General features: G+C 39.1%; 1 protein-coding gene across 7 annotated transcripts in view; it reads left to right on the plus strand.

Moving 5' to 3' along the window:
- LOC110977378 (transcription factor 12-like) overlaps positions 1–21,025 on the plus strand; it is a 219,064-nt gene that overhangs the window by 179,850 nt on the left and 18,189 nt on the right. For 5 of the 7 annotated variants that reach the window (XM_022231438.2, XM_022231444.2, XM_022231445.2 and 2 more), the window contains 4 exons: positions 4,689–4,773; positions 8,296–8,518; positions 9,998–10,248; positions 19,039–19,174. In XM_022231438.2, coding sequence (XP_022087130.1) covers positions 4,689–4,773; positions 8,296–8,518; positions 9,998–10,248; positions 19,039–19,174 — 695 coding nt within the window. The remainder of the gene's footprint in view (positions 1–4,688; positions 4,774–8,295; positions 8,519–9,997; positions 10,249–19,038; positions 19,175–21,025) is intronic. The other 2 variants (XM_022231442.2, XM_022231440.2) reach the window with 2 other exon arrangements.

The following is a 21,025-nucleotide window of genomic DNA, read 5'->3' on the forward strand; positions in this document are numbered from 1 at the left end:
TTAGCTAATAGTTTTGAAGTTAAACAGATAAGTGGAGAGATATACATGTAAATGCAATCATTCTGTCTCTATTTGGTTCTCAAGCTCAACCTCCTTGCCAACAGCCCCACTTTCCCTCTTAGGCTTGACTTTGAAAAACTCAGTCTAAACCTTTCCTGCTTTTAATTTCCTGAAGTCTGCAAAATGTTAGTGGATAACATGTGTGGTGTTGGCTCGTGTTTGTATGCGTGTTGGTGTTTAAAGAGTAGGAAATTAGTTATCCAGATCACTTGGGACAAGTGTTGTCCTATTTTCCTGTTTCGCTTCGTGAATTTAGAAGGAAATGAAAGTTACAGGTGCAGGTGTGTGTAGGGTGCTTTATCATTGGGGATGTACCATTTTTACCAAGCTGAAAATGCTCAAAATCAGCAATTTCTGATAGAAACTTTTAATTTGAATAGAAACCAGATTAGTCCCAGTGATTTCTGTCAAAAAGGGATTGACATTACAGATATATGAAATATGAAATTTGAGTTGTTATTTGCAGGAACACAGAATGATTTAAGCCATGTCAAATTGACACCCCTGTTTTAATAGGTTGACCCTTTGTAAGTTCTGAAATTAGTAAAGTTTCCCAAGCTGTACAAGCAGGGAGTTCATGTTGTGAATGAAAGCGAGCACGGCTTACTTAGGTTGAGTGTGGTGCGTACTGCTGATGAGAATTTGTTGAAGCTGCTTACTTGAACTGCATCATAAGACTTCTTGGTAACTTACCTGGCAAGTTGACAAGTAGTAAACATCCCAAAGCTTTGGAGTTGTGACACACGCTTCTGTGATAACAATGTGGTACTCACCATTGGACTCCAACATTCCACAACCCCCACCTCATCCTTCACTGCGTTACTATGGATATCCTTACTGCTATTGGGTAAAACCAATTTTTCATTGTGTTACTTCCTCTGATTTCTGTTATTGCATTTTGGTTTGTGTTATTTCTCAGAGTTTTTTCTCCATTGTAAACTTAAAGGGAATTTTGCAATTTGGCATTGTGTGTGTGACTGTACATGTAGGTATCAGTACTCTAATACAGTAAATGCTTTGGTAGGTTTTTAATCAGGTAAAAGTAGACTTGAGGGAAACTAAGAGGTAAGTCCAGTGTATGTGAATTTGCTTATTTCATGTTTGTAGCTCAGCTTTAGTGTCATAAGCAATTACCGGAACCTTATAGATAGGTGCCAAGCTTTCTTTAGCCTTAAATGTTTGAATAGAATACATGTAGCTTTTCTGAGGCAACAGTATTATAAATTCTGTTACAACAATTATGACTGCAGTGTGTCAGAAAAATGTTCTTTCTTATCAATTTTGATTTTAAAGGCACTTGCTGGGCAAGTAGCCCTTTTTTCAGATAAATCTAATATTTAATTCATGTGTAGTGCAACTTCCTTGTTAAAGTGCATGCACTTTAATCAGTGCCATGACAGGCTTGCTTTGCCACTGAAAAGTCATTGTATTGTCCAAGTGCATTAACTCCAAAATAATCAAGATTTAATTTGAATATAATCATTTAATAATAGACAGCACAGCTGCACTGTTTCAATTTTCTTCTAGAGCTAATTGGTGACACATTTCAGGCTGTATTTATTTTGCACCAGGACTGCAGCCAATTGTGCTACATCCACAGAGAACCAATAACATCTGTGAGTTCCTCCATTATTCAAAATGAAGTGAAATGGATGTAGCCTGAAGCACAGATTCAAGGATTCTACAAAAGATTCTTGGACACAGTACTCTCTGTTATGATGTAAAGATATTGAGTTATATACAAGCTGGAGTTATTGGTCAAGTTGTTTGTATCATCAGGAATGGTTTTATTCCACCAGCCTTTTGGACTTGATGCAACACATTTCTTGTGATACTTCTTTGAACTAATTTGCGCGTCTCACATGACCCAGCTTGCACTTTTTGTTGTTGAACTTACACATGGATGGGAAAAGCATTTGCTTTTTTAAGAATTCATTCTGCACAACCGTTCATTTCATTAGTTGAAGCTTCTGCTTCTGTTTGCTACAGGAGCAGGTAAATCTAAACCTTTAAATTTCCCAAGGCTGAAGGCAGGAATTGGAACAGATGAAAAATAAATTTGTGACCCAGCACATCGAAATCAAGAATAAGTCTCAAATTGACTCTGAGATATGTACATGGCCAGAAAAAGAATTTCATAAAATTTTAAATGACTTGTCATGTTCATCAGATTATAAGTCAAAAACCAAAACAAAAGCAACACACTTGTTATACGTACTATTTGAAAGCATATGAAATTTTCTTTCTGACCACGTACGTATCTCAAAAAGTCAAATTGAGACTTATTCCTGATTTTGATGTGCTGGGTCACATTTGTGGTCATGATTAAAGTTTGGAGCCTTATTTTGATAGTTTCTTTTGTAGATGGAACTGTGTGTAAACTATTTGGTGTCAAGTTTTTTCTTCAAGGTACTTAACCTCATATTTGTCAATTTTATCTCAATTCGTGCAAGGAATCCTCTTAATACACTTCTATCAACGTGTGTGTTTAGTGTTTATGTAAATTACCCATATCAAACAGAAGAATGTTACTTTCAACATTTTCTGTTGTTAACATTTCTATTTCTGCTCATAATATTTTGGAGAAGGGTGAAAAAGAGCCTTTTATGTTCGAAAAATAATCTGTGTTTTCTTTTTGCTTTTTCATTTACAAGTATCAGTGATGCCAATCTGTTTGCAGTTGTATCATTAATTTGTTTGTGATGTTGAGATGTGCACACATGTTGTCCATGACCTAGTGTGACTTCTTACCATGAAGTCAGGCAATCAGACTTCTTGGCAGACTGCTAGTCGCTACTTCATGGTAGTATCAACAGACTTCATTTATTCTACCTTGTCAATCATTGTATCAATTACAGAATCCTCCCTCCATAATGCTTCTCTGTGTTGTTTAAGCCTTTCAAACAGTGGTGTAATGGGGGGCCCACAGGGGGCAAGTGACCCCCCCAAAAAAATGTGAATAATCTCTGTTAAGTTTATATAGATTTGCAGTTGTAGCTTATTGTCATGTGGGACCCCCTTTAAAGTGCACCAGGTGCCCTCCTAGACAATTAGCCCTAGTTTTGCCATTGCTTTCAAGGAGAATCTGTCTCTTCAACAAAGTCAGTTTCTTGGAAGCTATAACTGGTTAGAATTGATGGTATAGTTTGCTATTATTTCCTTGGGATATAGTTTTATTCTTGTGAAAACACCATAATGTCAGTGTTTTTGTAGAAGGTCTTTCATTCCCAGCTTCTGTGCCCAATCCCAAGAAAAGGATGAAGTTACAGCTACAAAATCCGGAGTGCATGCCAAGTGTGTTTGACTGCTAGGGCCAAAAAAATACTAAATTGAAACGGACAAACATGTAAACGGACAAAAATGTATGTAGTAGTAGTATAGAAATGCCTAAATCCCAAGCCTTATCCACAGTGTTTGTCTCCGTTGACACTGCTCAGGATTTATTCAGTGAGTCACATTTCTTCAATTTTGGGGGTTTTTTCAAGGCAGACTGGGAAGTTGATTTCTGTGTACATGTAGATTACAAAGATACAGACAAGAACATGATTTGCACGTGATGCTATCAGCAAGTTGTAATTTACAAAGCAGGATGTTCACAGGCATGAAGAGTAGAACTGTTATGTCAGTCACAGCACTTCCTTGACAGTGGATAATCCTGTTGTGATAAACTTTACCTTGAACTACCTGTACTTGTCTGATACTTTTTACTTGGCAAGAAAAGTTGCCATTTCCCACACACCACCTACACAAAGAATGGGAACTCCCTTTTTTTAGGCTGACAAACTGGTGATAAATTCAAGACTTTACAAATTTCCCAATTCTTAATTGTATATAATTTTTGCCTCTTTTTGCTGGTATACTGCTTTATATAGCGCTGTGTAAGATACTCTGTTACATTGATGTTAGTTATTGCAACAGGAATGTTGAGTCTAGTGAAAGTAATGAATAATGAGTTGAATTTTCTTTTTAAACTAATTATCATGTTAATGAGATTCTGGTGACAGTGACTCTTTAATAGAACCATGGACCTACAAGCCTTGAGTCAGTTGGCCCTAAGAGCATGGAATCTACCAATCTACTGTATCCACGTTATTTGACTGTTCCAATAAACATGTCATGCTCACAGCAGTACATGTGTATAGCACACTTTGCCACCGGTTTCATGGTTTGTAAAGGGAAACACTGGAAAACGCAACTCAAATTGCCTGAGTGACTATCTCTGTGAATGAGCCCTACATGCATTTGTAGGTCTTCATGGTCTTTAAGGACCTACTGTGCATTCAAACAAGGAAAATTTGTCCAGCTTGATGCAGACAATGAAACATGCAAACAAATACATTTGTATTTTGTAGTAAGACTTTCATGTGTGGACATATGTACATGTAGGCCTGCATCATTCATGCATGCACATGTGCATAAAACAACTTGGTAGAAATACTCCGCTTCAATAGTGATTTTTTTTCAAACACTCATTTTTTTAAATGTGGTAGTGTACATGTTAAATTCCCAATAGCATTTTAAGCCCAAATGTAATGTATTCTTTGAAGTATTAAGCATTGACAAGCTGAAAGGACAATGTGGTAGAGCTTATACACTGATTAATGTGGGGATGTTTGTGTTGCTTTCAGTCAGGGTCACCATCTGTGGAAAGGAATGCAGTGGCAGGACCTGTGTCTGCATCTGAGATGAGCCAAACTCAACAGCCATTCAATGGTAAAACATCTCTTGTATAATGTTCATATGCTGAGGTTTCCTTGACTGCTTACATTATGGGTAATTTGTTTTTATTCAGGTGACCAGATTCAGAGAATTGTTCACTTTCTGTCCATTTTGGGGTTAAATGTAGAAAACTACACAAAATCTGATTTGCTAAAAAGTTAAAATTTCATGAGAACTATATGTATGCTTTAAAACATGTCTTGAGGAGAGTTGTCCATTTATGAGTTCAGAATTAGCTTTCAATGAGCCCTGGCCATTTGGTTTTGTTACTAACTATAGTACAAGGATTGAAGTGGTTAAGAACAACATGAATACAACAACCCAATGTATTTTGCATCTCTGGTCATTCTACTGAAGCTGTTCTTGATGCCATTCATATTATAAACAAAGTAATCATGGATTACAACTGTACAGGTCCTGGGTTCGTGTGCATCTTTTGAAAGGAAATGGCATCATTATCATATTTGTGTAGTTTCTCCTGTACCAGGTCATGTTGACCTGTGTCATAGTAGTAAAACACCAAACAGATGTGCATGTATAAGCTCAATAGTTGTCCGCATAAATGCAAGACATAACCCACATCACCTTGTACATGTACAATGTTGGTTGTTTGGGCTAGCCACCGATTTATACCCAAGGGTCTCTGTGCATTACTGCAAGTCATCTCTCCTACTTCTTTGTGAATTTTTCCTCCCTTAGCCTCTGACTGATTTGTTCGTTACTTTGTTTCCATCTTTCCTTCCACACTTTTGAAATTCCTGAAAATCTACAATCAGGTCAGCCCCCCCCAGCAATTTTTATAATGCATGCAGTGTTGAAGTGCAGTGCAGTGTTTTAAAATGCAGTTTATGGAAACGTTCACATAGTTTCCCCATTTCAACCCATTTTCAGTTTTCCTTGCATTCCACATTAAGGAATTTTGCTGTCTTTATGGTTATTATGTTAATTACTTGGAATTTCATGAGCAAAATGTGAACATTTCAGGATGATTACAACTGTTTCACATATACAGCTATGTCACCACCTAGATTTGCTGTCATTTCTGGTATTTCACTGATACATTGTGTCAGAACATGACAAGGGGCATTAAGCAAATATTACCTGACGAATCCTGTCAGTGAGAAAATTATAGGTTCGCACAATTGAAACAAAACCTGTATAATGAACATTGTCCTTCAGTCACATCACAGCAACAGCACCCATATTTGTGATGAAAAGCATGGAGAAGGTGAAATGTTTCAAAGCAACACTTTTCAGTAAGATCTACCAAAGAGGGATGTCATACCCTTTCAGTAGAAAATGGCACCAGATGTGTTTCTTAGTTGGTTTAAAGTCATTGGCCCTTTCAAGATGAAAAAAATGGGACTACAAATAGCCCATACTTTGTAAACCCTTTGAATTGTTCGCCATTCCCGCCAGTTGGCAAATAAGTAGAATTTAGGCTATTATTTCATTGACCTGGTGAGAAAATTTGGCAAATATTTTGCAAATTTAGACAAACCTTACCCCTTTTTTGTCACTGAAATGCCATAGTGGTATTAATTTCCAATTTTCACAAACAGTTCCCATTCATGTTCGTTGTCGCAATGGTGAAAGCATGTGCGCAAAGCTCAGTGCGTAAAACGAAGCTGCTCTGGTTCGCGCTGCGCCCATGCAAAGAACGTGTGATGGAAATGTAGCAACCAGAACCAGTCTATACATGTACTGTACATTCCAGTCAATTACTCTACATCAGCTGTACACGCATATCGCATGCAACCCTAAAGCTGCAGGTCGAAAAAAAATTGATGTTGCAAGAGGTTTTCTGCAAGTTACTTCACTGAACTTGGTCTCTTATTTATGTATGTATTTTCTGTGTTCAATAGTTTAATTTGAGGTTGTTTTGCTTGTACTTGAAGCAAGCCTGTTTTAACAAATATCCTGCCGTGGCACAAGGTTCATCGCCTGCTGGTCTGGATGCATCACGCACGCTTACCACACGATACATGGACATTGTTGGCCATTTTCCGTCGTGACTGTCTGAGTAGCACTGTGTGAAATGTCCATAATTCTCGTGAATATGGTGTCGTCCCCATTCATGCCATTCAATCAGCACAAAAAATTGCCCCCCCCCACAAAAAAATTTCCAACCTACTGACCGATTGTGTAATCAGAAACACAACTATTTATGTGGTCAAATAAAAGACTGCGGGCATGCAGAAGGCCTACATTAAATAGCCATAATAATCATGGATTCTTCTTGGAATCATGGAAATCTTGGGCAAATGTTTATTTGATTCAGGTATGCAAATTTACTGCATGGCCTACCCGGTCAGGCAAGCTAAAAAAAATCATCGCGGCCCAAGTCCGGTTGAGCGTAAGTCCGTGAACAGGTATGCGTGGGCTCCACATGTACTTACATTGTACATGTACTTCATAACTCTTGACTATGAACAGTACGCTTAGTCTCCACATAATTTTGCTTGCATTATATAAAATGGTGCAACTGGAAATATGAGGTTTACAGGATGTAGTTTTTATTGAATGTTAGTCTGTTTATAATTGATCCATTTGAAAAGCAGTTCACATAAATTGAAATGAATCAGGGTGAATGACATGTCTTTTGTTTATCTTTTATTTTCAAACAAATTTGGCTGCCAAAATACATAATGTTGGCTCATACATTTGTAGAATGGCTACAAAATCAAACATTTGGCTACAGCTCTGGCTATTAATTGAAGTTTTCCAGCTGAAACCCTATTCATGGTACACAACTTTTGCTTGAAGCATATTGGACAAATTGTTGTTTCAGTCATAGATTTGATTTTCTTTATAGTCAACTTTTTGTGCTTCTTGTTACAGTACTGAATATCTGCTTATGAGATGATTTAGAAAATACTTCAACCACCATGGCCTATTGTCTAAAATCTCAATACTTTTTGAATTGTTTATTCTTTGTTTTCCTAATACTTTATCTCAGCCGGGTTTTGTGTCCTGCTATTCTGACATCTGTCTTTAGTGCGAGTCCTTGTACATGCATGTTGCTTCCATGCATACCCCATGTAGAGGGGTAACGGAGGCTTGTCACTGTATTACATACAGCATTGTGGCTGATTGTGCCAGTGAATTTGTGTTTACCATGAGTCAGAGTTAGGCTTAGAAACATTATGTTATGAGGGTTGTACCTTTAGGGACCTCATGACTTCATGATTGGAGAACAATGTGTTCAGCATATTGCCATCGAAGCCAGCTCAGCTCCCTGTTGACTTGTTGGTACTAGTGCCTCTTGACACACTTTGACAATGCTTTGTGTCACCGGCAACAAGGAATCATGCAGTTGCACTGATGGTGTCTGCACATCGTACATGATTGTCTGTATTTATATTGTCCATTCTCTAGCATGTTGACAAAGTGCAAAAATCAGCTACTTCATTTGGTGGTTTTGTTTTCTACTCCCAAGTTTCACATTCTGCTTTTTCTAGTGTATCAGTAATGATGATGTACTTCTGTCTCTTTTTTCTTTTTCTTTTCTTGCAGCAGGTGTCCAAGGGGAGATGATGAGCCAGAGTATGGACACAGACCATAAGCCTACTCCCAAACCTAAGAAACCGAAGACAAGTCCATCCAGTGACACCAAGCTTAAGCTGAACAACTCCAAAGATACTCAGAGTAAAATGGCTGAATGTGAGGATCCATCAACCACACAAAGTACAAGGAAAGAAACAGTGGCGGCATCCAAGAGTAAAAAACAGTATGATGAGTTGAGTTTGGATTCCTTGTATTGCCTCAATCCCTGTCATTGGCTAGGGAGGGAGGTGCTCATTTCAGAATGTAACCTCTATCTCTCTTCATCCAGTGTCTTTCAATGAATGCCTTTAAATTGTTGTTTTAAGTGCTCTGTCGCAGGGGTGAGATTTGTCCGGATTTTTCGGGGTTTTTTTTTTTTAAATGTGTTCAGGATGTTTGGATTTGCTATATGGCATGGCCTTGCTGGAACTAGAAGTATTTTCCAGATGTGCATAAAAGTGAACGCAGGAGTTGATTAAGTTGAGGTTTTGATAGCACGCGTGCACTCTTGTGTTGTTACTCTGTTGGAATGCAATACAATACCACTGCATAGTGAGGGTATATGCTATTGAACCGTAAGGCCTGGGCATAGCTGTACACAAATGCCATGCACTGTACTGTCCGTGTTCACGAAAAACTTCTCGGATGCCATTTATGTTTATGTACAATTCTTCACTTTCACGGCTCAAAACGGCTCTTTCATTCCCTTTAAGTCATTGATCTTCGTGATCACAGTGGCTATCTTCCACTTGAGAAAGGCTTGAAAAATCCATGGAAATTTTCAAGTCTCAAAAGTCAAGTAGAAAAGGAGATGGCAAAGGGGAAGATGAATATCATCAGAAATTAAATGGAAAAATCAACAACCAAGGAAACTGCAGGTACATGTGGTGTGTTAAATTGTTGAAATGGAGGATTGCGAGACATGCTGAAAGAGGCATATTTTGGGGGGATTTTTCAGTTTTCTCAAGTATCACCTCTGCTGTCAAGATTTTGAAACACTCATCACAGGAAGCAGAGTTCTCATTAAAACTATTAAAGCTGCTCCAAAATCTCTGCCAGCTGTTGTCTATATATAGCTCTGTGTATAAGAAAGAAGCGTGGGTTATACTTGTGTATAATATCTGCGTGCTTCAATGAACCGGCAAACTGAAATGATAGCCTCCAGTTTTGCTATCAGTTTGCTTGCACCTAGTTTAAGAGTGAACGTGGAATTAGTCAAAGATATGATTTAACTTTTTTCATGTGAAAATGAGTCACTGTCAAATTAAGAAATTTTTTATTTTGATCCAGTTTGCAGCATAAATTCTTGGTTAATGGTTTAAAGAGTGTCTCACATATTGCATGTACCCCTTTCACCCCCCCCACACACACAATGACAGAACCTTAGAAAATCTTGAATCAAAGTCCATTCAAACTATAACTGATGTAATAGGTGAAGAGGAGTAGTATTATCAACAGCACTATCAAATAGACAAAAAAGTAAGGTCACCATTTTGCGTATAAATGGTAGAAATTGTGTTCCATTGGAAAAATATGCAAAAGCATATGACTTACGTGTAATGATCCTTCAGTCAACAAGTAAAAAGTCTGATTCTGCCATTCGAGGCCCATGAAGTTAAATAAGAAATGCTTCATTTTTTTGTGTTTTAATCTACTTATCCATAATATGTAGATTCACATCTGTCAGTGGTGATGAAAGTGGAGACGATTCTTTGACACCAGAGCAGAAGCTTTTGAAGGAGAAGGAACGCCGACATGCTAACAATGCCAGAGAACGCATCAGAGTACGGGATATCAATGAAGCATTTAAAGAGCTTGGCCGTATGACTTGTCTTCATCTCAAGAGTGACAAGGCTCAGACCAAGCTTTCTATCCTACATCAAGCAGTCTCTGTCATTACAAGCCTGGAGCAGCAAGTTAGGGGTAAGAATGGAAGCAGTCATGGCATAACAAAAACAGAGCCTGCAAATAATATGCGGTGGTGGTGCAAAGGTTATTTCAGTTCATGTGACAGTGGCTTATGCCTTGATATGAAGCAAAGTGGAGTTGTTTTGAACAGTTGCCAGTGCTAAGGTCAACTTATCCAGTCCAAATCAACTCTACTTTATTTCCATATGGGCATTGCCCTTTGCTGTGTATACTGTGTGCTTTGCAAGAGCTGAGGAGGAAGATTTCAGAGGGTGCTTGAGTTGGCATCCAATGAACCAGTTTGGTAATGTATTTCATCAGTGCATGCCCACTGTCAAGCCCATCTGTAGTCATTTTAAAGCAGCAATACATGCATGCAAGGTCTATGCTATCAGCGCAACCATACACCGACTCTGCCTTGTGCTCTGCTCTAGAATGACCTTGCCGTTTTGAAATACATGTACTTCACTGGCTCTTTCGTGACCAGCTGATTAAAAGTGATATACACCTTTTGCACTTGCTGTAATATTTGAAAATTGGCTGCTTTGGGGGGTTGTTATTACTTTGGGTATCATCTCATTGACTCCATTTTTTGAGTTTGCTGCTTCAAAAAAACCAAAATTCAGCAAATTGCTCTTTGTCTTTGCCTGTTGTTTTTAACACTCAAGCATAGGTTATGTAATTTGTCTTGCAAAAAATCCCATAGACCACAGGACGTTCTTGACTTGCGTGGATAAAGGCGCCTTTCCATAGACTCGTCAACACTTGCACCAAGCATTACGTATCCGTCAAAATCGCTTTCAGAGAAATTTTAACTGCTGAACGTAACACTTTATACTGTATTATGTCAATGGAGTGGATTTTTGTGTCCGTGAAAGTGAAACACAATGTGTATACAACGCACCCAAAACGTTCATATGGAAAGGCGTGTTAACCACTTCCTGCCGGGGACTCCGGGATCGGAGACATATGGTTTATATGGGTGGCCAGGGTCTCCGAACTCGGACAAAGGAAAGAGGGCCCTGTATCAAAAGACCGTACTCCAAACGAAAGACCAGGCTGCTGGGTATTACTGGCATTTTTCACTCTCAAAAGTGGTGATAATCCAGCCTTGTTTTGAAACCCTATACCAGGGTTTGGGGCATTGAGAGCGAGCAGATTACTACCGGGGACAAACGCACTCCACCACCGCAGCGATGAGCCATACAGCACCGCTGCACGCTAATCTGGCCCCTATTGAAAAGAGGTCAGCAGTGCACTGAGCCAGGTTCGTGAACAAAAGACAGTTATATAACACCGCACAATCTGGGCTCTGTTTACAAGGCTGCTGGCCTGGCTGAAATACTCAGGCGTCAATGACGGTCACCTATCAACTTAGAGTAGTGCCTGAAGATTACTTCGTGTGGCTATAAACGACCGTTAAATGAAATGATGAATTTTTTAAGGATTTTGAAAACGGACAAAATGATAGTCATGCCGGCCCAGCATCATCAACATTGAAAAATGCCCCGGCACGAAGTGGTTAATGCACAGGCCAGATTAATCTGCAGATCAAAGCCCCCAAAACAAGCACTTTTCTCACGCCCTCAAGTGGTCGGCAAATTGTCCTATCAAAAATGAAACACTGGATTCTTTGAATAAACGATTTATTGTGCAGTAAAGATACGGCATTCATGCCATGGTGACGTGCATGCACGACACATTCATGTCACATGCACATCAGTCAAAACCGTACTCACACCATCAGTGCACTACACGAACACTTGGTAAACAGAGCGTGAAATTATGGTGAGATATTGGGCACTTTCTAACCACTTACTGCATTTGTCCAACCAACCGTGGAAGTGTTTGGACAAAATGTCCAAACTCTGTACAAACTTGAAATTATCTGTCGTTTTGTAAATGTTATGAGCACATGTCTGTTGATTGTCGCTTCACTGATACCACCGTGAATCTATGGGCACAGAATAGATTCAGTGCAAAGCATTTCAACAGCAGATGATAAGCAAGCAAGGACAGCCAGTAACACAACAATGTAACAAGGTGGCACTGGAAGCTCTTTACAAAGATATGTAGGCTTCAAGCCATGTCACTACTTACCGATGACTCTGCACACGTGTCAACAGTTTCCGTCCAAAAAAAGCTAATTTCGGATGTCTTGTTCAATTACTGAAGTACCACATGAATTGAATAGGGACGATGATTGCCCTTTTATGCCTAAATCATCTATACACCATGGCATTTGCACATAGGTCCCATGTGTTCCAATCTCAGAATAAAATATGAGATCAGAGGACAATTACGTCAATTGAAAGCTGTCTCGTAACTTTCAATATTGTCATGAGCTTATATGAAGTGGAAGGGCATATTTATAGGATTATTGATGCACATATTGTATGTCACAAGACTCATCATGCTCAAAGCATGTGTGATAAGATAATGGCAAGTTGCCAAGATGTTGTGCTCTGCATGCAATAAGCTAATCATTGATTTTCTTGTCCATGAGGCACGATTCCTTGAAATACGTGATTGGGAATATTACACGTACTAAACTCAGTTGTCCTTCAATTTCATTTCTTACTGCAAAATCTCTATATCATGACCCGTATGTTTTCTATTTTTTTATTTCTATATATATATGATCTGGCATCATTCTCACTGGCAGTTAGTGCTTGGTGATAGTTCCATTTACATGGCAAGAAGCCATTGAAAAAACAGGACATGCAATCCTTCTATAGCACCTTTTCATGTGACCTGGTATTGCTGATCTAAAGTTAATAATGGCTGCACAAAATTGGCTATGTACAGACATTTTGTCCGACCACTTTTTTTCTTTTAATTTCACACTTAGAGTAACTACCCTAACATATGAGCAAAAAATTAGTGTGATGGGAAAAACCCGAGGTCAAGAAATTGCAGATTTTGTTACAGAAAACAGACTTCACCACAGAGCTCAGAGCACCCATGTTGCACAGTGCTGCTCAGTTAGAACCATACCGTTATTAGGGATGATGGTGAGATCGTGATATTTTTACAATAATAATACTCCTTTTTCATACAAAAATTATTCCAAACCAATCTAATTTCTCTTATCGATTGCAGTTGCCTATTTAGTTCCTTGATAATATGTGTGGATGTACAGAAGGTGATCTGGCCGATTTAATTGTTACCCACTAGTCGAAGCTCCAGAATGTAAAAAATGAGTTTACCCTACGCGGTGTGCTCCCTGAAACATTTGTATGCAAAAAATACTGCTGTTTAAGAAAATAGGTGGTGTATGCTACAAACTCCTGGCAATAATGCACATTTTCAAAAAATCCAACATGGCTGCCAATTTTCTCGCTAAAATTCTGAAATGTATTATGTATTTCACCATAACTTTCTAAATAATCCTAAATTTGTTAACGTATGTTTAGTGAAAAGTAGACCTAATTCCTTGCAGTATGTGGGGAAAATCAAATCAGTATATTTGGTATTGTGAACAAAACTAAGATGGCTGCCATGTTCTGAAAAAACTAGTGCATATCGTATCTTTCGTAATATATTTAGTGATGATTTCCTGATTTACTAGGAATTAAGCTGAGTGCTAGAGTAGCCTTCTATCGACACAACAATTTTCAATTTGGTCATATTTTGGCAACACAGCGTGCAATTCAACATAGCCACTATTTTTCACCAAAATCTCATGAAAACAAAGAACATGAAGACAGACACATAAGTTGAGTTTTTGGACAACAGTGCTTTTTTATTGGCTAGCAACACTGACCCGGACACTGACCAATTCATTAAATGATAACAGTTAAGAAATTATACTTCTTGAAAATTCTTTAACATGTCAAAGTAAAAATGGCATACTTGCTAATAATAACCAAGACATTGTACCCTTGGCAAAGTACTTGAGCTCATGTGCAAAACAGTCATGGCGCTTGCCCTGGACACCCGACACGTTTGTCATAAGTGAACAGTAATAAATGTCACTTTACAACTTGCCCTGCCACTATGGATGCAAGATGGTTACTGACTGAATTAGATTTGTTCCCTTGTGATGCATTTTACTGAATATAATGGTGTAACCTTAATTGAAAACTTTACATTAATTGGTATGTTGTATGGGCCCACCGATGTACTTGCTGTAGGGTTAGCCTATCCACTGCTGAACTTGTGGTAGGAATAGTTGTTTGGCCACTGCTGAATTTGCAGCAGGTAAAACTCAACAATGGTAAACTTTAACTATTAATAATCAAATGGCTTAAATTTAAATTTAAAGTTCACGCTGCGAGTTGGTTTCCTTACCATTTTTACTGCCCAAGGCCAAAAGACTTAGAAAATGGCAGTGGCGGAGAGATGGAGGAAATTGTTTCGATGCAACCACTAGCACCGGCTGTCCAAAAAAAGAGCCTTGCCGCCTTTCCCACTGGGAAAGAGACGTGAAAGGAATGCTGAATTCTGTAATTTCATTGGCCTAAAGTTTGTTACATCCAATTTGCGTACGGAAGACCTTTTGTATTGAAGCAACTCATGAACACATTTATGTCACAGATCAGTCGCGTGATCAGTCACGGCCATGCCCATGACAGCAAAACATGGACAATCCCAAGGGCGCCCTCGTGCGTTTGCAGAGAGTAATGCATTTTATCGTTTGTGTGACAAAAGAATTACTCCCAGAGAAACAAAGTAGACAGACACACAAGTTGTGTTTTCGACAACGATGTTACTTTAATTGGTCAATCTATTTCAAATTTACTCCACAATTTGTCTGACATGAAGCAATCATAGGTGTAAGATTCAGCATCTATGGTATTTCTGACAGAGGACAAAGTTCCTAAAGACCTTTACAGCCCATTCCCACTTGATCCACCAATTGGGGGATCTGATCCACCTTTTGCCAAATTGCCGGATCAGATCCCCCAATTGGTGGATCAGATCCTGCAATTGTGTGTAGTGGGAAGGCTAACTGTTATAAGGTGGATCAGGATCAGATCCACCTTTCTTGATCCTCCTCTGGAGCAGGATACAGATCCCCCAATTGGTGGATCAGATCCTGCAATTGTGTGTAGTGGGAATGCTAACCGTTATAAGGTTGATCAGGATCAGATCCACCTTTCTTGATCCTCCTCTGGAGCAGGATACAGATCCCCCAATTGGTGGGTCAGATCCCCCAATTGGTGAATCAGATCCGGCAATTGTGTGTAGTGGGAAGGCTAACTGTCATAAGGTGGATCAGGATCAGATCCACCTTTCTTGATCCTCCTCTGGAGCAGGATACAGATCCCCCAATTGGTGGATCAGATCCTGCAATTGGTGGATCATGATCAGATGGGAACGCAAGTGGTGGATCTGATCCGGCAATATGACCTGCCAACATCCGTCCGTGCACGAGTGGCGCGAAACTTTTCGGGCTGATGAACAAAGAAATACGTTTTTTGGCATGTAGCTCATGTGAAATTTGTAACGTGCACAGCATGCACAATAAACAACTGCCGAACTACGGGCTAGCAAAATGTGTCACCACGCATGAGCAATGCATGCATGCCGCGATGTGCCTTGCCCTTTCACAATTTTCGTTGCGCATTCATCCGTTTCTTAACCCTTTTCATTTGTGTAATTTCACTTGCTTTCCTTCAAAAACTAATTCCGTGTTAGCGTATAGCCCGCAGCGTGTGACAGAGTATCAAAAACGGATGCAAAGTTTGAAGAGACAACGTACTAGGCTGAACATTCGGTCTGATTCAAGGTCGTCACATCAGTAGAATTCTGCACCCAAAACACCGCATGGTTACAGGCATGCCGCCCCAGCAGGCCACACTGCCACAGAGCGCACGCTAGCAAGCTAGCACATGCGCAATACCGAACTCGGTGACCTTTCGGGCTGGACATTTCCATCTGAAAAGGTGGATCAAGCGCTAGTGGGAACGCGACTTGTGGTTTCGTTGCAGTAAGATAACGATCACACCAAAATGCTGGATCAAGATTCACCTTTTCCCAATTCAAGTGGGAACGCGCTGTAAGTTCCACCCTAAGTGGTAAAATAATGATTTGGTATTTTCTTTGATTGTAGTATTAGGACTTAAAATTAATTTGAGACCTGCATAGTTTATTTTGTTCATGCTCCCTCACTCTGGATGGCTCAGTGTTAAACTGAGGTGGTAAGGTACTAAAGCAAATCTATCCACAATAAGTCTGCATTGATTACGTAAATGTTTTGAATACAAGAAAAGAACAAGAGAGACTGAAAGCAAATCTCTTTGTCTGGGCAACATTTATTTGTTGTTCATCTATTATTTCAACTTAGTTCAACTCAGTTGTTTGTGCAACTACATGTTTGGCTTTCCCAAAACTTTCCCAAAACTATGGAAAGTAACAGTATTATAATCCACCGATTCTGCCAGAATGGATTCTGCACAAGCCAAAAGTATGGGAAAATTTGACACCTAGAATATTTTTGCATTGTTAGAGAAATCAGAGAACTTGATTTACCTTCTTTCTTCTACAAAAATTAATAAAAACATGAGTAAAAGGATATTTTGTTTGAATCAGCCAAATGTAAAGCTTTAGACCTGCCTTTTATAACAAACATGGTAAAGTATTGTTGATGTATTCTAACATGGCACAGTTCCTTAAACATGGTGCACTTTGATTTTTCACATCTACTGCGTTGCCAGAGAAATTTGATTGCAAAATCTCAATTTTACTCACCTGCTAAAAAGGTTAGATAATTTTTTTTTTACTTTTCTCTAAAATGTGCCAAAACTACAAAAGTTATTTTCGAACAATCTTGTGGTTACGTAAAATAATACTTTTTGAGAATTTTCCGACATTTAGGAAATATCTCCTTACCTTGTGCAATCTGCCTTGTTAATTTAGAAGCCCCTTCATGTGGACACAATTTTAATGTGTGATGAAGGATAGCGTGACTGCAGTTGCTGATTTTCTTGAAAGGAAAGAATTTCAGTGTGGTAAAAGGGAACTGCAAATCATCAGTAAGGGTGCTGTTTTCACTGCCCTGATGTAAGCACTGTCAATATTGTATCTTGGCCGATATCGATATAGCGGTATTTAGTCATTTTATTTTTCACCTTAATTGACAGCTTTCACACCAACTACTGATAAGCATGAGAGCAGTATTGGACTCTATATCCTACAGGACACCTTTCTAGTCACAACTACAAAAAGTGATCTTCACTCAATGTCCCAGATAGTGCAACAAATGTCATAATTAGTGGTTCTGCACTATCTTTTTTGAATTTTGTACACATAAAATCTGAAATGCCCAATCAAGCATTGCTATTTTAGATACTATCAACGAATTATGTTTTTCTTTAGAGTGGCAGTGCATATTTATGATCATGCAAATAAGGGTGGAGTTTGCAGATTGATGTCAGTAGAAAATACCAACTGCAACCAGGCTTTGAATTAGAACAAATATTCTACGTGCACCACTAGTGCATGCAATTGAAAAAGTTTTACCCGACTTCCGAAAAGTTACATGCACCATTAGCTTATGTAAGAAGAAAAAAAAAGAGAGTAGAACATAGTAACTGTATGTTACCCTGTAAGTTTTAATACCTCTACGTGTACCAAGCTACGTGTACCTGACTAGCTGTCAAAAACTTGAGCAAGTAAACACACGATACAGTAAACGTAGAGTATATGTACTGCACATGTACATGTACACACACACGCACGTGTGCTTTAAAGGGGTTGGTGTCAATATATCAATTGCTGTAACCCCTATGCTAATCCTTCCTAAAAGAGTTAAAGTTGACTACACACAAGTTAGCTGCATGTACGTGCACTGTGCCCAGTAATGCCAACGTTCTGTGCGGTTGTATTTAGGCTAGGTCCATTGTGACGCTACAGAGTACAGAAGTGAATATGTCACATGCACACTTTTGTGTGTAAAAGGTAAATGACATAAGCGTGAGAACCAACGTTAGCCATGGCTTATCGAAAATTACGGTAATGTAACGATGCACTTTCATACTTTTAATAAAATTTGTTCCCTAGTAGCCATATTTTCGGTATATTTTTCAATAACGATGCTTGCAAAGTTTCGATATTTTTGATAATTCTTGAAAATCCGATATTTTCGATATGTCAATATTACCAAATAACTAACATTGGCGATATACATCTTGAAAATAGTTCGCGGTACCCGCTGCTTCATTTGACTCGGACCGGCCAGCCGACCCCGGCAAGCTCAGTGGTCGAGTGGTTAAGACATCTGCACTAGTAAGCAGGAGGTCGTGGGTTCGAGTCCCACCCGAGTAAGCTTGTGAGGTTTTTTTCGCAAGCTCTCGGTCAAGCACTGAGCATACAGTGCTTATTAATATATGTTGGGTACGGGCAAACCGTTATATATAATTAATAGCTGTGATGCTGTTCTGTAAGAGGTTCAGCACATGACCACATGCATAGCTGGTCACTTGCTACAGGTTAATGAATTTGATCAAATTGTTTGATCTATTCCGAACTCTTATTGTACCATGATAAAGGCCTACATCAATACAAAAGCCATGGTCACCAGGATGACCTTTCAACACAATACTGTAGTGCTTTATGCATTGTAATGGTCTATGATCCAGCTTTACCAGAGTCATACTCAGTTTACAGTTGTCTTTGAGATTTCAAGTGACAGAAAAATGGTCAAGCTCAAACTACATTGTTAACTGGCTGAAATGTTGGTCAAGCTAAGATTGATTTGCAGATGTTTAGATCACAAACTTACGTTGAAAGGTGTTAATCATGAAGAATATTGGGTGGACAATTGCTAGGTTTGACCTCTTCTTCTCCCCCTCCAAACAGAGCGTAATTTGAACCCCAAAGCAGCGTGCCTTAAGAGACGTGAAGAAGAAAAAGTTGAGGAGAGGAACATGGGTGGAGCAGGTGGTGGCCCACCAAGCTCTGACTCAATCAACTCACCCCCTGGAATGGGGTCTAGGTAAATATTTATAATTTATGATATTTTGAATTAAAATATTGTGGGCTCTGTGTAGTAATAAAAAAGAGATTTGTTGTTAACCTGAAGTATGCGCAACCATCCTTTATATAGTGAAACACACACCAGAAAGTACTCATAATATTTTTTTGTGCTTTTGGTCTGTACTTTAATGTTGTTTGGTGTTAATATGTGTAGAAACATTCCCATCTTCTGAAAGATAAATACGACAATTGACATTTTTACACAAAGATGATGTGTCATGTGGAAATACATTTGAAAGGTTTGCATGATGAAGCGACAAGTTAATTTTCAGTTGCACCACAAATGAACTGTCTCTTTGTGTGAGTGTTTGTTCTAAATAGAACGGGTTACTCGACATCTCGGGCAGTGCGCTCTGCCCATCATGAGGAGAATGCTGCATTCTGATTGGAAGTGAGGCTTATGAATGGAAACAGAAACAAGCCCCCCCCCACCAGAACATTGGTTCCCATGTTGTATATGAGAGGCCATCAGAATTTTCGACACAAGACAGCCCCCAAAGTTACAGGACTTTCCATCAGTGACTTCTGGCACCCATCCTCAGTAGACCATCCAGTGGGTCATCTACACCCCAAGGACACCCTAGCCCCTAGGTCCCCTCCCCCTAGTATAGTTCACCATACCTACAGGTCATCTATACCGCTGGCAATCCCTTGTTATACTGACACACAAGTACACATCCACAGCAACACTGCACAGCCAGGATCCAGAACCCAAGACAACAAACCTGCAAGTCTAATGGCATCCACTCCATCAGAGTTCATTTTGCAGTAATCTCCTCCTGGGATTCTTCATAAGCCTCGCTTCCAGTCAGAATCCAGCATTCTCCTGATGACATACAAAGTACATTACCCAAAACTTTGAGTTAGCGGTTCTGTTGAGAACCGACAGTCACTGAAAAGAGGTAGTTCATACATGGTGCAACGACAAACCTAACTTGGTGACATGTGGAGCTTTAACTATCACATTAATGTATATACAAAACTGCTGAACATGCCCAGGATCTTATGTCAAGTTGAGAAAAGCAAGAAACTGTCACTGTCAGTGCTGTACATTCATAACGGGTAGATCAGAGACACTCAGAATTCTTAAAGAACTAATATCAGGCCAGTCATGGTAACAGCATTTTGATGCATTCTTCAACAACACCTTCAAACTTCTTTCCTTTCAACATTTTGTGTCCCTAGGAAGAGTGTGTTACTTGGGAGGGACATTTTACCACTGAATCAGGCAGCTGAAGGATAGCAAGTTTCATTGCTGTTGTTAACGAGATATATGTAGTTGCCATTATTGGCAGATTTTATTGTCACACATGAATGTGACTCCTTGCAGTGCCCTGATTTTTTTTAATTTAGCGTAATACATTGGTAAGATTTATGTGTGTTACTTTTTCCTGAATACTTGAAGTCAACTGCACTTAACCTACCCAAACAGTCACTATATATGCAAATTTCCTTTGCGTCTGATTCTATTCACCATAACTTGATCAGCCGTAGTGTGCCCTCAACTTCAAGGCCATCTTTTTCTAAAGTGTGATTCGTAATGGACATGTCAATTTTGGCATCTTGGATCATGGATTTTTTAGTTTTCCATTTTGATACCACGTTCCTGTGTGAATTTGATCAACCATAATGTATTCTAATAAATACTCTTTAGATATTGTGTCTTATTTTTTATTGTGAGTGTATATTTACATGTTTTGTTGGTATTTTTCTCTCTCTCACGTGTGTGTGTATTCATGTAGATGTCTCCATTCTACTATGCCCCTCTATTTCTATGTTTCTCTATGCTCCTTACGTCACGTTATATACA

The sequence above is a fragment of the Acanthaster planci genome, linkage group LG08 (genome assembly GCF_054643075.1).
Source record: "Acanthaster planci isolate LZ-2023a linkage group LG08, COTS_SCS, whole genome shotgun sequence".
Lineage (NCBI taxonomy): Eukaryota > Metazoa > Echinodermata > Asteroidea > Valvatida > Acanthasteridae > Acanthaster > Acanthaster planci.